Here is an 18,396-nt window from a genome sequence, read left to right as displayed (position 1 = left end):
TGGACCAAAAACCTTAATGCAGCTCCCACACTGCAAATGCTCTTAGCCAGTGAGCATACTGTCAAATCCTGAGTTGAGTGTGTTCTGCAAATTGTGTTGTTTATTCTCTCGGAATCTCTCCTGTCACTTATTTTGTGCTCTGGTGAACAACTTTGAGTCATAACAACTGGCAAATTGTGCGAGTGTTAGTGCTGGATCTGTCATAAAGAAACAAAGAAAGGGAGATTCTCAAGATGGCGGCATGAGTACTGTGGCAGAAATCTCTTCCCAAAACCATATATATTTTGAAAATACAGCAAATTCAACTATTCCTAAAAGAGAGACCAGAAGATACAGTACAACAGCCAGGCTACATCTACATCTGTGAGAACTCAGCATCTCACAAAAGGGGTAAGATACAAAGCTGTGACCCAGCAGGACCCAAGCACTCCCCCAACCCCAGCTCACTGGTGGGAGGAAAAGAATCAGAGTGGGGAGGGAATGGAAGCACAAGACTGCTAAATAACCAGCCCTAGTCTACTGCACCAGAAGCACAGACACACATTGCATGGAGTATGGGGTATTAGAGAAACAGAAAAGCATAATGCGAGACTAAGACTGCTAACAGGTCCCCTAGCCAGCTGCCTTGGGACAAAAAGTCTTAAAGGGACAAGGGTTTAACAGGCGGACAAAATTGTCCTGGCACACTCAACCCAGCAGGCTAGGGACTTTAAGGAACTTCAGGCACCGTAACTCCCTGGGTGGCAATGCAGCTCCAAAGCCCCTAATGGAAATAAGCAGCCTGCTGATTATTCCCGCCCGCTGGCACTGCAAGAAAACTGGCTGAACAACCGTTGCTGCAGACCAGTTGGGAGCAGACCCGCCCACAGCAACCACACAGAGCCTTTTCCCAGCACATAACTAACTGGGCCAGACCCAGAGGCTGTCCCTGTGCACAGCTGCCTGGCACAGACAGCAGAGACCAATGCAGAATCCAGAAGGGACAAAGGGGCTTTATTCTTGTGGTGAACATGCTCTGCTTGCTTGCAATCCCCACCAGTGCTGTAGGCCATCCTGAGGGCTGCCACGTCCATGCAGCTCAGGGGATTAACCCAGAAGCTGCTCCCTGTGTGCAGTCGACTGGCTCAAGCAGCAGAGATGGGCAATGTGATCAGTAAGTAGGAAGGGACTTTGTTCTCCCAGCAAACACGTGCCACTAGCCGGCGATCACTTCTATCATTATGAAAAGGCAGAAGAACCTTGTTCAGTCCAAAATCCCTCAAACACCAGAAATAGGGCCTGGTGAGACTGAAATCACCAATCTCCTGAAAAAGAACTCAAAATAAAAGTCATAAGCATGCTGATGAATCTACAGAGAAATATGCAAGAGCTAAGGGATGAATTCTGGAAGGAAATAACAGAAATGAAACAAACAATGGAAGGATTTAAGAGCAGACTGGATGAGGTGGAAGAGACCATCAATGGAATAAAAATCAGAGAACAGGAATACAGAGAAGCTGAGGCAGAGAGAGATAAAAGGAGCACTAGGAATGAAAGAATATTAAGATAAATGTGTGACCAATCCAAATGGAACAATATTCACATTATAGGGGTACCAGGAGAAGAAGAGGGAGAAAAAGGGATAAAAAGTGTCTTTGAAGAAATAATTGCTGAAAACTTCCCCAACGTGGGGAAGGAAATAGTCTCTCAGACCATGGAAACCCACAGATCTCTCAACACAAGGGACCCAAGTAGGACAACACCAACACATATAATAATTAAAATGACAAAGATCAAAGACAAGAAGAGAGTATTAAAAGCAGCCAGAGAAAAAAGATCACCTACAAAGGAAAACCCAGGAGGCTATCATCAGACATCTCAGCAGAAACCTTACAGGCCAGAAGAGAATGGCATGATATATGTAATGCAAAATAACAGAAGGGATTTAAACCAAGAATACTGTATCCAGCAAGATTATTATTTACATTTGAAGGAGGAATTAAACAATTCCCAGATAAGCAAAAGTTGAGGGAATTTACCTCCAACAAATGACCTCTACAGTGTATTTTAAAGGGAGTGCTCTAAAGGGAATGGTTCCTAAGGCTAAACAGATGTCACCACAGAAAATAAAACCATAGCAAAGAAAGTAGAGCAACCAAATACTAACTAATGCAAAATAAAATCAGCTATCCACAAAATCAGTCAAGGGAAACACAAGAGTATAGAATAAAACACCTTACATACAAAGAGAGGAGGAGGAAGAAAAAGAAGGGAGAGAAAGAATCATCAGACTGTGTTTATAATAGCATAATAAGTGAGTTAAGTTAGACAGTTAGATAGTAAAGAAGCTACCCCTGAGCCTTTGATAATGACCAATCCAAAGCCTGCAATGGCAATAAGTACATATCTATGATAATCACCCAAAATGTAAATGGACTGAATGCCCCAATCAAAAGACACAGAGTAATAGAATGGATAAAAAAGCAAGACTGATCTATATGCTCCCTATAAGAGACTCACCTCAAACCCAAAGACATACACAGACTAAAAGTGAAGGAATGGAAACAGATATTTCATGCAAACAATAGGGAGAAAAAAAGCAGGTGTTGCAGTACTTGTATCAGACAAAATAGACTTCAAAACAAAGAAAGTAACAAGAGCCAAAGAAGGATATTACACAATGATAAAGGGGTCAGTCCAACAAAAGGATATAACCATTATAAATATCTATGCACCCAACACAGGATCACCTACATATGTGAAACAAATACTAACAGAATTAAAGGAGGAAATAGAATGCAATGCATTCATTTTAGGAGACTTCAACACACCACTCACTCCAAAGGACAGATCAACCAGACAAAAAATAAGTGAAGACACAGAGGCACTGAGCCAACACACTAGAACAGATGGACCTAAAAGACTTCTACAGAACTCTATACCCAAAAGGAGCAGTATACACATTCTTCTCAAGTACATATGGAACATTTTCCAGAATACACCACATACTAGGCCACAAAAAGAGCCTCAGTAAATTCAAACAGACTGAAGTTCTACCAACCAACTTCTCAGACCACAAAGGTGTAAAACTAGAAATAAATTGTACAAAGAAAACAAAAAGGCTCACAAACACATGGAGGCTTAACAACATGCTCCTAAATAATCAATGGATCAATGACCAAATTAAAACAGAGATCAAGAAATATATGGAGACGAATGAAAACAACAGCACAATGCACCAACTACTGTGGGACGCAGCAAAGGCAGTTCTATAAGGGAAGTATATAGCAATCAAGCCTATTTAAAGAAGGAAGAGCAATCACAAATGAATAGTCTAAATTCACAATTATTGAAACTGGAAAAAGAAGAACAAATGAGGCCCAATGTCAGCAGAAGGAAGGGAGGGGTATTAAATATCAGAGAAGAAATAAATAAAATTGAGAAGAACAAAACAATAGAAAAAATCAATGAAACCAAGAGCTGGTTCTTTGAGAAAATAAACAAAATAGATAAACGCCTAGCCTGACTTATTAAGAGAAAAAGAGAATCTGCACACATCAACAGAATCAAAATGATAAAGGGAAACTCATGAGGGACACCACAGAAATACAAATAATTATTAGAGAATACTATGAAAATCTATATGCTAAGAAACTGGATAACCTAGAAGAAATGGACAATATCCTAGAAAAACATAACCTTCCAAGACTGACCAAGGAAAAGAGACAAAATCTAAACAGACCAATTACGAGCAATGAAATTGATTTAGTAATATCGAAACTACCCAAGAACAAAACCCCTGGGTCAGATGGATTCATCACTGAATTTTATTAGACATTTAGAGAAGACATAATACCCATTCTCCTTAAAGTTTTCCAAAAAGTAGAAGAGGGGGGAATACTTCCAAACTCATTCTGTTAAGCCAGCATCACTCTAATACCAAAAGACCCCCACAAAAAAGAGAATTACAGACCAATATCCCTGATGCACATAGATGCAAAAATACTCAACAAAATATTAGCAAACCGAATTCAAATATACATCAAGAGGATCATACACCATGATCAAATGGGATTCATCTCAGGGATGCAAGGATGGTTCAACATTCGAAAATCCATCAACGTCATCTACCACATCAATAAAAAGAAGGACAAAACCGCATGATCATCTCCATATATGCTGAAAAAGCATTCGACAAAATCCAACATCCATTGAAGATAAAAACTCTCAACAAAATGGGTATAGAGGGCAAGTACCTCAACATAATAAAGGCCATATATGACAAACCCAAAGTCAACATAATACTTAACAGTGAGAAGCTGAAACATTTTCCCCCAAGATCGGGAACAAGACAAGGATGCCCACTCTCCCCACGTTTATTCAACACAGATGTTTTATTCAACTGGATGTTCTAGCCATGGCAATCAGACAAAACCAAGAAATAAAAGGAATCCAGATTGGTAAGGAAGAAGTCAAATTGTTACTGTTTGCAGAGGACATGGTATTGTACACCAAAAACCCTAAAGAATCCACTCCAAAACTATTAAAACTAATACCTGAATTCAGCAAAGTTGCAGGATACAAAATTAATACACAGAAATCTGTTGCATTCATATACACAATTGATGAACTAACAGAAAGAGAAATCAGGAAAACAATTCCATTCACAATAGCATCAAAAAGAATAAAATATTTAGGAATAAACCTAACCAAGGAAGTGAAAGACCTATACCCTGAAAATTACAAGACAGTCTTAAGAGAAATTAAAGAGGACACTAGCAAATGGAAATTCATCCCATCCTCTTGGGTAGGAAGAATTAATATCGTCAAAATGGCCATTTTGCCCAAAGCAATATACAGATTTGATGCAATCCCTATCAGAATACCGACAGCGTTCTTCAACAAAGTGGAACATATAGTTCTAAAATTCATATGGAACCACAAAAGACCCCAAATAGCCAAAGCAATCCTGAGAAGGAAGAATAAAATGGGGGGGGGATCTTGCTTCCCAACTTCAAGCTGCTCTACAAAGCCACAGTAATCAAGACAATTTGGTACTGGCACAAGAGTAGACCCACAGACCAGTGGAACAGAATAGAGAGTCCAGAGATTAACCCGAGCATATATGGTCAAGTAATATACTATAAAAGATCTATGGATATACAATGAGAAAATATCCTCTTCAACAGCTGATGTTGGCAAAACTGGACAGCTACATGTTAAGAGAATGAAATTGGATTATTGTCTAACACCATACACAAAAGTAAACTCAAAATGGATCAAAGAGGAGGGGCGGAAGATGGCGGCGTGAGTAGAGCAGCGGAAATCTCCTCCCAAAACAACATATATCTATGAAAATATAACAAAGACAACCCTTCCTAGAATAAAGACCAGAGGACACAGGATAATATCCAGACCACATCCACACCTGAGAGAACCCAGCGCCTCGCGAAGGGGGTAAGATACAAGCCCCGGCCCCGCGGGAGCCGAGCGCCCCTCCCCCCAGCTCCCGGCGGGAGAAGAGCAGGCAGAGCGGGAGGGAGACGGAGCCCAGGGCTGCCGAACACCCAGCCCCAGCCATCCGGGCCAGAGTGCAGGGCCCTCGATACTGGGAAAACAGGGCAGCAAGAACAGTGAGCAGGCACTGGAGGCTGGGTGACAGAGGACATAAGAAAAGCGCACGACCATTTTTTTTTTTTTTTTTGCTTTTTTGCTGCTTTGTTTTGGCGAGCGCTTTTCGAAGTCTTAAAGGGACAGGGACCCCAATACTAGGGAAACAGGGCAGAAAGACCGGTGAGCAGAGGCCTGAGGCTGGCACCGGAGAATAAAGAAAAACGAACGACCACCTTTTTTTTTTAATTAAAAAAATTTTTTTTTTTAATTAAAAAAATTTTTTTTCTTGTTTTTTTTTGTGGTCGTTGTTTTGTTTTGGCGGGTGCTTTTTGGAAGTCTTAAAGGGGCAGGGCGGGTCACTTAATCCAGAGGTAGGGAATCCGGGATCTCTGGGCACCCTAACCCCTAGGCTGCAGGGAGCAGGGAGGCCCCTTACGGAGATAAATAGCCTCCCAGCAGCTCCTGCTCCAAAGCGACTCCACCATTTTGGAGTAGCTGCCAGAGCCAGGCCACGCCCACAGCAACAGCGGAGATTAACTCCATAGCAGCCGGGCAGGAAGCAGAAACCCTGTCTGCGCGCAGCTGCGCAGCACAAGCCACTAGAGGCCGCTGTTCTCCCAGGAGAGGAGGGCCACATACCAACAAGAAAGGAAGTCCTTCCAGCCGTCACTCGTCCCAGCTCTGCAAACTATTCCTATCACCATGAAAAGGCAAAGCTACAGGCAGACAAAGATCACAGAGACAACACCAGAGAAGGAGACAGACCTAACCAGTCTTCCTGACAAAGAATTCAAAATAAGAATCATAAACATGCTGACAGAGATGCAGAGAAATACGCAAGAAAAATGGGATGAAGTCCGGAAAGAGATCACAGATGCCAGAAAGGAGATCGCAGAAATGAAACAAACTCTGGAAGGGTTTATAAGCAGAATGGATAGAATGCAAGAGGCCATTGATGGAATTGAAATCAGAGAACAGGAACGCATAGAAGCTGACATAGAGAGAGACAAAAGGATCTCCAGGAATGAAACAATATTAAGAGAACTGTGTGACCAATCTAAAAGGAACAATATCCGTATTATAGGGGTCCCAGAAGAAGAAGAGAGAGGCAAAGAGATGGAAAGTATCTTAGAAGAAATAATTGCTGAAAACTTCCCCACACTGGGGGAGGAAGTAATCAAACAGACCACGGAAATACACAGAACCCCCAACAGAAAGGATCCAAGAAGGGCAACACCAAGACACATAATAATTAAAATGGCAAAGATCAAGGACAAGGAAAGAGTGTTAAAGGCAGCTAGAGAGAAAAAGGTCACCTATAAAGGGAAACCCATCAGGCTAACGTCAGATTTCTCAACAGAAACCCTACAGGCCAGAAGAGAATGGCATGATGTATTTAATACAATGAAACAGAAGGGCCTTGAACCAAGGATACTGTATCCAGCACGACTATCATTCAAATATGATGGTGGGATTAAACAATTCCCAGACAAACAAAAGCTGAGGGAATTTGCTTTCCACAAACCACCTCTACAGAACATCTTACATGGACTGCTCTAGATGGGAGCACTCCTAGAAGGAGCACAGCACAAAACACCCAACATATGAAGAATCGAGGAGGAGGAACAAGAAGGGAGAGAAGAAAAGAATCTCCAGACAGTGTATATAACAGCTCAATAAGCGAGCTAAGTTAGGCAGTAAGATACTAAAGAGGCTAACCTTGAACCTTTGGTAACCATGAATTTAAAGCCTGCAATGGCAATAAGTACATATCTTTCAATAGTCACCCTAAATGTTAATGGGTTGAATGCACCAATCAAAAGACACAGAGTAACAGAATGGATAAAAAAGCAAGACCCATCTATATGCTGCTTACAAGAAACTCACCTCAAACCCAAAGACATGTACAGACTAAAAGTCAAGGGATGGAAAAACATATTTCAAGCAAACAACAGTGAGAAGAAAGCAGGGGTTGCAGTACTAATATCAGACAAAATAGACTTCAAAACAAAGAAAGTAACAAGAGATAAAGAAGGACACTACATAATGATAAAGGGCTCAGTCAAACAAGAGGATATAACCATTCTAAATATATATGCACCCAACACAGGAGCACCAGTATATGTGAAACAAATACTAACAGAACTAAAGGGGGATATAGACTGCAATGCATTCATTCTAGGAGACTTCAACACACCACTCACCCCAAAGGATAGATCCACTGGGCAGAAAATAAGTAAGGACACGGAAGCACTGAACAACACAGTAGAGCAGATGGACCTAATAGACATCTATAGAACTCTACATCCAAAAGCAGCGGGATATACATTCTTCTCAAGTGCACATGGAACATTCTCCAGAATAGACCACATACTAGGCCACAAAAAGAGCCTCAGAAAATTCCAAAAGATTGAAATCCTACCAACCAACTTTTCAGACCACAAAGGCATAAAACTAGAAATAAACTGTACAAAGAAAGCAAAGAGGCTCACAAACACATGGAGGCTTAACAACACGCTCCTAAATAATCAATGGATCAATGACCAAATCAAAATGGAGATCCAGCAATATATGGAAACAAATGACAACAACAACACTAAGCCCCAACTTCTGTGGGACACAGCAAAAGCAGTCTTAAGAGGAAAGTATATAGCAATCCAAGCATATTTAAAAAAGGAAGAGCAATCCCAAATGAATGGTCTAATGTCACAATTATCGAAATTGGAAAAAGAAGAACAGATGAGGCCTAAGGTCAGCAGAAGGAGGGACATAATAAAGATCAGAGAAGAAATAAATAAAATTGAGAAGAATAAAACAATAGCAAAAATCAATGAAACCAAGAGCTGGTTCTTCGAGAAAATAAACAAAATAGATAAGCCTCTAGCCAGACTTATTAAGAAGAAAAGAGAGTCAACACAAATCAACAGTATCAGAAACGAGAAAGGAAAAATCACGACGGACCCCACGGAAATGCAAAGAATTATTGGAGAATACTATGAAAACCTATATGCTAACAAGCTGGGAAACCTATTAGAAATGGACAACTTCCTAGAAAAATATAACCTTCCAAGATTGACCCAGGAAGAAACAGAAAATCTAAACAGACCAATTACCAGCAACGAAATTGAAGAGGTAATCAAAAAACTACCAAAGAACAAAACCCCCGGGCCAGATGGATTTACCTCGGAATTTTATCAGACATACAGGGAAGACATAATACCCATTCTCTTTAAAGTTTTCCAAAAAATAGAGGAGGAGGGGATACTCCCAAACTCATTCTATGAAGCTAACATCACCCTAATACCAAAACCAGGCAAAGACACCACCAAAAAAGAAAACTACAGACCAATATCCCTGATGAACGTAGATGCAAAAATACTCAACAAAATATTAGCAAACCGAATTCAAAAATACATCAAAAGGATCATACACTATGACCAAGTGGGATTCATTCCAGGGATGCAAGGATGGTACAACATTCGAAAGTCCATCAACATCATCCACCACATCAACAAAAAGAAAGACAAAAACCACATGATCATCTCCATAGATGCTGAAAAAGCATTTGACAAAGTTCAACATCCATTCATGTTAAAAACTCTCAGCAAAATGGGAATAGAGGGCAAGTACCTCAACATAATAAAGGCCATCTATGATAAACCCACAGCCAACATTATATTGAATAGCGAGAAGCTGAAAGCATTTCCTCTGAGATCGGGAACTAGACAGGGATGCCCACTCTCTCCACTGTTATTTAACATAGTACTGGAGGTCCTAGCCACGGCAATCAGACAAAATAAAGAAATACAAGGAATCCAGATTGGTAAAGAAGAAGTTAAACTGTCACTATTTGCAGATGACATGATACTGTACATAAAAAAACCCTAAAGGCTCCACCCCAAAACTACTAGAACTGATATCGGAATACAGCAAAGTTGCAGGATACAAAATCAACACACAGAAATCTGTGGCTTTCCTATATACTAACAATGAACCAACAGAAAGAGAAATCAGGAAAACAACTCCATTCACAATTGCATCAAAAAAAAAAAAATACCTAGGAATAAACCTAACCAAAGAAGTGAAAGACTTATACTCTGAAAACTACAAGTCACTCTTAAGAGAAATTAAAGAGGACACTAACAGATGGAAACTCATCCCATGCTCGTGGCTAGGAAGAATTAATATCGTCAAAATGGCCATCCTGCCCAAAGCAATATACAGATTTGATGCAATCCCTATGAAACTACCAGCAACATTCTTCAATGAACTGGAACAAATAATTCAAAAATTCATATGGAAACACCAAAGACCCCGAATAGCCAAAGCAATCCTGAGAAAGAAGAATAAAGTAGGGGGGAACTCACTCCCCAACTTCAAGCTCTACTATAAAGCCATAGTAATCAAGACAATTTGGTACTGGCACAAGAGCAGAGCCACAGACCAATGGAACAGACTAGAGAATCCAGACATTAACCCAGACATATATGGTCAATTAATATTTGATAAAGGAGCCATGGACATACAATGGCGAAATGACAGTCTCTTCAACAGGTGGTGCTGGCAAAACTGGACAGCTACATGTAGGAGAATGAAACTGGACCATTGTCTAACCCCATATACAAAAGTAAACTCAAAATGGATCAAAGACCTGAATGTAAGCCATGAAACCATTAAACTCTTGGAAGAAAACATAGGCACAAACCTCTTAGACATAAACATGAGTGACCTCTTCTTGAACATATCTCCCCGGGCAAGGAAAACAACAGCAAAAATGAGTAAGTGGGACTATATTAAGCTGAAAAGCTTCTGTACAGCAAAAGACACCATCAATAGAACAAGAAGGATCCCTACAGTATGGGAGAATATATTTGAAAATGACACATCCGATAAAGGCTTGACGTCCAGAATATATAAGGAGCTCTCACGCCTCAACAAACAAAAAACAAATAACCCAATTAAAAAATGGGCAGAGGAACTGAACAGACAGTTCTCCAAAAAAGAAATACAGATGGCCAACAGACACATGAAAAGATGCTCCACATCGCTAATTATCAGAGAAATGCAAATTAAAACTACAATGAGGTATCACCTCACACCAGTAAGGATGGGTGCCATCGAAAAGACAAACAACAACAAATGTTGGCGAGGCTGTGGAGAAAGGGGAACCCTCCTACACTGCTGGTGGGAATGTAAGTTAGTTCAACCATTGTGGAAAGCAGTATGGAGGTACATCAAAATGCTCAAAACAGACTTACCATTTGACCCAGGAATTCCACTCCTAGGAATTTACCCTAAGAACGCAGCAATCAAGTTTGAGAAAGACCAATGTACCCCTATGTTTATCGCAGCACTATTTACAATAGCCAAGAATTGGAAGCAACCTAAATGTCCATCAATAGATGAATGGATAAAGAAGATGTGGTACATATACACAATGGAATACTACTCAGCTATAAGAAAAGGGCAAATCCAATCATTTGCAGCAACATGGATGGAGCTGGAGGGTATTATGCTCAGTGAAACAAGCCAAGCGGAGAAAGAGAAATACCAAATGATTTCGCTTATCTGTGGAATATAAGAACAAAGGAAATACTGAAGGAACAAAACAGCAGCAGAATCACAGAACTCAAGAATGGACTAACAGGTACCAAAGGGAAAGGGACTGGGGAGGATGGGTGGGTAGGGAGGGATAAGGGGGGGAGAAGTAGGGGGGTATTAAGATTAACATGCATGGGGGGGTAGGAGAAAAGGGAGGGCTGTACAACACAGAGAAGGCAAGTAGTGATTCTACAACATTTTGCTATGCTGATGGACAGTGACTGTAAAGGGGTTTATAGGGGAGACCTGGTATAGGGGAGAGCCTAGTAAACATAATATTCGTCATGTAAGTGTAGATTAGTGATAGCAAAAAAAAAAAAAAAGGGGGCAGTTCCTGTGTGGTAACCTCCAACGAGTTCTACACAAGGGTATAAAGGGCATATCAAAGTGTAGGCAAAGGGTCTGTTTGTGTTTATACAGAGGATCAAAGCCTAATTGGGCTACCCCGAAAATGAACTAAGATACGATATGAAAAAGAACCTCCAACATCTGCACTCTCTGGAAGACTCATGCCAGAAGAGGATCATCAAAAAACCCCAACAAAGATCCACGCGCTGCTACAGCTGTAGATGCACTCATCCCACCAGTTCCTGGACTTGCCATGGGAATGAGGAAGGAGATATCTAAGCTGGCCTGTGCATATAGTAAAACAACAAAATTGGACTGGATCTATACTGTTGGAACTCAACCAAGAATTTGGAGAAGTGCAAATTGTAGCGCTCCAAAGTCTTACAACTACAAACTATTTACTGTTAAAAGAACATATGGCATGTGAACAGTCCCCAGGAATGGGTTGTTTTAATTTGTCTGATTTCTCTCAGACTGTTCAAGTTCAGTTGGACAATATCCACCATATCATAGATAAGTTTTCACAAATGCCTAAGGTGCCTAACTGGTTTTCTTGGTTTCACTGCAGATGGCTGGTAATTACAGATATGCTTTGGTTATGTAACTATACTCCTATTATGTTAATGTGTGTGTGCAATTTAAGTAGTAGCTTAAAACCTATACATGCTGAAGTTACTCTACAAGAAGATATATCAAAGAAATAATCAATCTTCCCATGTTTTCTTCCGCCTGCTACTTCTATAGCTTTTCTTCTTCCTTCCTAATTACAACCCTTAAATAGAATTCGTGCCTCATATCAAATTTACCAAGTATCATAATTCTTCCAAGTGGTAAAGATACCTCAAGACAAATGCTGGGCATAGAAGCCACAGGGCATAAATATGCAAAGAAGTAAAAAGCTAACTTTTTCAAACAATAAGACTTCTCTCTCACTTACCAACTTCACATTTCCCTGTATGGCCCCGGAAGATGACTGGTTAGCCAGAGACGGGTAAGATTCCTCAAGGGAGGAACAACCTAAGACAGGCACAGTCGCAGGGGGGCCATCAGGTGAGAAATTGGGGATCAACAGAGGTGAGGCTTAGAATCTCACCCCCCCGTTCTGAGAGAAATCTTCTGCATACGTGGATGTTTTATTGCCCTGGTCTAGCTTGGATTAACACATAGTCTACAGGCACACACCTGATCATCTACATGTGCTCTCTTACAACACTAAACTATGTTTTCTACCTTTATCTTGTATCTACCTACCACTTCAGCATTTTATTAAAAATAATAATAATAAAGAGAGAAATGTGGTATCCACATATAAATCAAGTATAAAAACCAAATGAGTATTCATATTTGAACTGACTGTTTATAGTTCATAATGCATGAGCAAAACCGAAAGTTTCTGTGATGACTGCCCTTGTACTGTTCACTATGTAACTTATTCATTATGTAAGAATTTGTTCTACATGTAAAAACTTGTTTGTTATGCCTCAGAAGATTAGAGACTGACAAAAATTAGGCTTGGGGTGGATTAATGATTGTGCATTGAGCATTGACTCCCCTATACAGAATTTTATTGTCGTTAACAATCATTTGATCAATAAATATGAGAGATGCCCTCACAAAAAAAAAAAAAAAAAAAAAAAGAAGGACAGACTTCCAATGGTAAAATAAATTAGTAACCGGGATGTAATGTATAGCATAAGGAATATAGTCAAGATATTGTAACAGCCTGGTAGGGTGATAGCTGGAACCTAGAATTATGTATATAAATGTTCTACCACTGTGTTGTACACTTGAAACTCATGTAATGTAATACTGTGTGTCAACTACCCTTCAATAAAAAATAATTATTAAAAAAAAAAAAAAATGGATCAAAGACCTGAATGTAAGTCATGCAACCATAGAACTCTTTGAAAAAAACAGAGTGGGATTCATCTCAAGGATGCAAGGATGGTACAATGTTCGAAAATCCATCTTGGACATAAACATGAGCAACTTCTTCATAAACGTATCTCCCAGGCAAGGGAAACAAAAGCAAAAATTAACGAGTGGGACTATATCCCACTAAAAAGCTTGTGTACAGCAAAGGACACTGTCAGTAAAACAAAAAGGCACCCTACAGTATGGGAGAATATATTCATAAATGACATATCCTATAAAGGGTTGACATACAAAATATATAAAGAGCTCATGCAACTCAACAAACAAAAAGCAAATAATCCAATTAAAAAATGGGCAAAGGATCTGTACAGACTCTTTTCTAAAGAAGAAATTCACATGGCCAACAGGCACATGAAAAGATGCTTTACATTGCTAATCATCAGATAAATGCAAATTAAAATCACAGTGAGATATCACCTCACACCAGTTAGGATGGTCACCATCCAAAAGACAAACAGCAACAAATGTTGGCGAGGATGTGGAGAAAGGGGAACTCCCCCTACACTGCTGGTGGGAAAGTAAATAGTTCAACCATTGTGGAAATCATCATGGAGGTTCCTCAATAAACTCAAAATAGAAGTACCATTTGACCCAGGAATTCCACTCCTAGGAATTTACCCTAAGAATGCAGCAGCCCAGTTTCAAAAAGACATATGCACTCCTATGTTTATCACAGCACTATTTACAATAGCCAAGAAATGGAAGCATCCTAAGTGTCCTTCAGTAGATGAATGGATATAGAAGATGTGGTACATATATACAGTGGATTATTCAGCCATAAGAAGAAAACAAATCCTACCAGTTGCAACAACATGGATGGAGCTTGAGGGTAGTATGCTCAGTGAAATAAGCCAGGAGGAGACAGACAAGTATCAAATGATTTCACTCATCTGTGGTGTTTAAGAACAAAGAAAAAATTAAGGAACGAAAAAGCAGCAGACTCACAGAACCCAAGAATATACTAAGAGTTACCAAAGGGAAAGGGACTGTGGAGGATGGGTGGGAAGGGAGGGATAAGGGGGACAAAGGGACATTATGATTGGTACACACACTCTAGTGGGGGCAGGCACAGGGAAGAACACAGAGATGACAAGTAGTGATTCTATAGCATCTTACTATGCTACAGACAGTGACTGTAATAGGGTGTGTGGTTGGGACTTGATAATGGGGGGAGTCTGGTAACCGTAATGTTGCTCATGTAATTGTACATTAAAGATACCAAAATAAAGAAATAAAAACAAAAGAAAGAAAGTTCAGATGCACTGTTTTACTACTGTTTGAGGCTTTTTGTCAAGGAAATGGAAACCATGTTAAAGACTAGGAGGTATTAGGAGCTGGTTCAGGGCTGTTCACATTGTAAGCATCACTTCAACCTGGGAGAACAGAGCTGGCCTGGTCAGCATGTCAGGACTTTAAGTATTTTAAGGGGAGTATGACTGGCAGAACTGTACCTCCAAAGGGATTTTGCTTAAAATGACCTCCTAAAATGTCGATCCATTATGAGTTCTTGGGTTCCTCTCTCCCTCTGCTCTGTAGTCCAACAGAGTGTGCCTCTATATTGCTCTGTATTAATTTAACTTGTTATGTCATCGTTACTTCAAATTAGATTTGCTGGATTTAGGTGTTATGTTTTCTTGTTGCTGTTACTAGTTTTATCTTAAGTGAGAAAGGTAATCATAAATTCTTTTCACTTGAAACATTTCTTCTTAAGAAAAGAGCCTTTGACTCAGTAGTTGTACATTAGAATCAGTATCTGGAGGCAGGAAAGAGAATCAGTAGTTTGAAAAAGTCCACAGTAATTCTGATATACAGCCAGGACTGAGGATCACTGCTCAGGAGAAGATACATATCTACTTATTATCTAAGGAGTTGATATTTCACTTGGAATTCTTTTCAAACATACAAAAGGCTTCTCCAGATGACTGACTATTTTCCACTCTTTTCCTTTTCCCCAATTGAGAATTAGTTTTCAAATGAATCTAGATAATGGTGTCTGACAATTTGGCCCAGAATTCTCAAGTGGGAGGGATATCCTAAAAGGACTGTGTGTTTTGGTGTCCATTCAGAGAACAAGTATTTGTGGAGCATTCATAGCATGACTTCCTCTTTACCAAATCTATCCTTCCCCTGAAATGTTGAATCAGGTTTGCTTTTTGAGGATATTAAAGGTAATTCATGTAAATCCCAGAAATCTCTGAATTTGACAAGGGGTATTGGGGTGAGGCTCACAGACAGCTCAGTCTACTTAGGAAAATCATGAAGTTCAGGAGCTATGCAAGGACAACTTTGTTGCACAGCAGTGGGTGTAGCATATAGCTACCTTCAGTAATGATTAACCACAAAGTCTGAATTGATGCCAGATGAAGGTAAATCAAACCCAGCACCTGTGTGAAACTTCTGCACTGCTTTCAACTCGAAAGTCATAGAGAAAATGTGTGTTTTACTCCATAGGTTCGAACCAGTGTCCTACCTGAACATAAGGATCCCCTGCCGGAGGTTGGGGTAAGTGTTTTTTGTTTCTAAAATGAGCACGTATTGCTTCTAAGTTAATCTTTTTGCTTATCTCTGGCCTCTTGTCTGGTAGCTGACAATTGAAATTGAGTTAAATTAACAGGATGTGACTATGTGAGGGTGCACTGTCCCACATTGGCTGAATTGCATGGAATTCATTCCTTATCTCCTGAAAATCATCCTTAGATGAATTCATGTTTAGTTCAACTGGCTGGTGATGCATCTAGAAATTGCCCTGCAGTTAGCTGGGAGCCAACATTTCTGGACCAGCAGGAGGCAAGGGAAATTGCAGAGGTGAGCTCTATAGCTTCTGGAAGGAGGAAAAGCTGTCTCACTGTGCTGTTTTCTGCTTCCTGCTACTTAAACAGTGTGACAACAGGTACAAAACAGAAGCTGTCACCAACGTGCCATCCAGTGTTGGGAATTCCTGCTCAGGTTTTCCTGCTGCCTCTGAACCATTTCAGCTCCAGCTTTTAGAAGTTGGAAAAGCAAGAGGTAATAGGTGCTCTTTGCTTAGACAAAGCCAGAATAAGTGGTGGCAGCTCCTGAAAAGATAGCATCCCTGGGAAAGGTGCAGTTGGAGGGGAGGAAAAAGCCCAGCAATAAGTTGGGTCTAAGATGCCCGCTAGGGCTGAGGCAACAGAATGGCCTATTTGAAATTCCCAGAAATCCTACAGGCGGTTGACGCGCTTCTTCTCGTTTGTGTGGTGCCCTGAACTATGTACCATTCATATCCTCGCTGGCAAGAGCTGCCGTCTGAATCTGCCAGAAAGCCCTCTGAAAATAAGCACCGACATATGAACTGAATTGACTGAGAAGAATGTCAGTCGTCTCTGCATCCGATAGTGAAGGAGAAGGAAGAGGGCACTTTGTGGTCTCACGTCTAACACACGCTTCCACTTGCTTCCTGGGGACGAGCTGAATAACTCTTTGATTCAAGGGAATCTTCATGCTTTGTTTTCTGCCTGACCCTTTGACATCTCCTATTGCTCCTCCTCCTGCCACCAATCTCTGTGCCCAGACCAGATGGGCTTCATTCAGCTTCTCCAAGGGGACTAGCCAGCCCTTCCTGGCATTGGTTCTCATGGCTGCAGGCTGCATGCCCCTCTCCCTGCCTGGCCACTGCTCCCCACCACTCCCTCTCCCTGCTCAGGGCTACACCACCCCTGATGTCCTTCAAACTAAAACCTGCATTGCAAGCTGTCATCACACCCTTTACACTTCCTTCATAAAACATATGACCCGTAGAAATTTGTAACTATTAATAAGTTAATGTTTTATAAGAAATTCCATTTATTTTTTTAAGTTCAAGAAAGATGAGATGGTTTAATTCTTTTCTCCTCTAATTGCCTACCCCGACAGATTGCTGTGTGTTAAATCCCCATTGTATGAGGTTTTAATGACAACTGGGGTAAATTTCCTCTTGTTTTTTTCTCTCTTTCAAATTATTGGAATACATCTTACTCATTTTAAAACTTGAGTCTCTTCTCTGATTTTCAGTTGTTTTCTTCCATTCTTTCCTCCCCCAATTTCCCACTACAGGATAGACATCTTTGTGCTCTTGCAATGTGTGATGTTGGGGATCAGAAACTGATTCTCACATGTGTCCTCCCCTCTCCACCTCTCACTGCTGAGTGCTGTGGCAAGGAGAAGTGAAAGGGGAGGGGGGCTGCTGTGCTTGCCCGCAAAGAGGGGCCATTCCCTTTCTGCTGGTTTTGATGCTTCTCAGGCTAATGCTGCCAACAAAGCCCTCTGTATGATAGATACTGAAATGCTGGCTCTCCTGTGAGCACAAATAGAGGTACTCCTGGAGGTCCAACAGTCTCTTTCCCGTGGTAGGTGTCTTTGGATCTGGTTCCAACTCAACCTTCTCCACCCCGAGGCTCACCCCACACTCTCTTGCTGCTGAGACCCACTTTCCAGCATGTCCCACTACTCTGCCACTTTCTGTGCTGTCCATTGGACCCATGTGAAACTAACATTTATTTGCTGTGCCACATGGAAGAAATGCAGGCTGTCCTATTGATGTTTCTTCCCTTGGCTTGGTCATCTCTCTGCTGATCCTTTCTGTAAGCCCATAAGCATTAGGTATTAGATAGTCAATGATTTTTAAAGAGGTAATCATTGGTCCCCATTATAGTGGAGGTAAAGATGTTGGACACCTCCAAGCTTGAAAAGTGATTTTTTTAGGACCAGACTCCCTAGACTTCAGCTTTAAGTATAAGGTTGTCTTCCTGAAGGTGATTAACAGAGAGATTAGCCTCATTTCCTAAATTGTACACCTTCCAAAATTCTGACTCCCACCTCTTCTAGCACTATCTTTATGTTAAGTGGGTGTGTCATGGCTACTAATAGGCCAGTGTCTCTAATTGGCTCCCCTTTAAGCATTGCGATAAGGTTGCTGTCTCC

At 40.7% G+C, this 18,396-nt stretch overlaps 1 protein-coding gene across 1 annotated transcript in view; it reads left to right on the top strand.

Annotated features, from left to right (window-relative positions):
- INPP4B (inositol polyphosphate-4-phosphatase type II B) overlaps window positions 1–18,396 on the top strand; it is a 948,429-nt gene that overhangs the window by 623,045 nt on the left and 306,988 nt on the right. Inside the window, exon 10 of the mRNA XM_057502657.1 lies at window positions 15,928–15,978. Within this exon, the coding sequence (XP_057358640.1) occupies window positions 15,928–15,978 (51 nt within the window). The remainder of the gene's footprint in view (window positions 1–15,927; window positions 15,979–18,396) is intronic.

This window comes from Manis pentadactyla, chromosome 5, assembly GCF_030020395.1.
Source record: "Manis pentadactyla isolate mManPen7 chromosome 5, mManPen7.hap1, whole genome shotgun sequence".
Taxonomy (NCBI): Eukaryota; Metazoa; Chordata; class Mammalia; order Pholidota; family Manidae; genus Manis; species Manis pentadactyla.
Note: the sequence above shows the minus strand (reverse complement) of the source record. Positions and strands in the feature narration are given on the sequence as shown.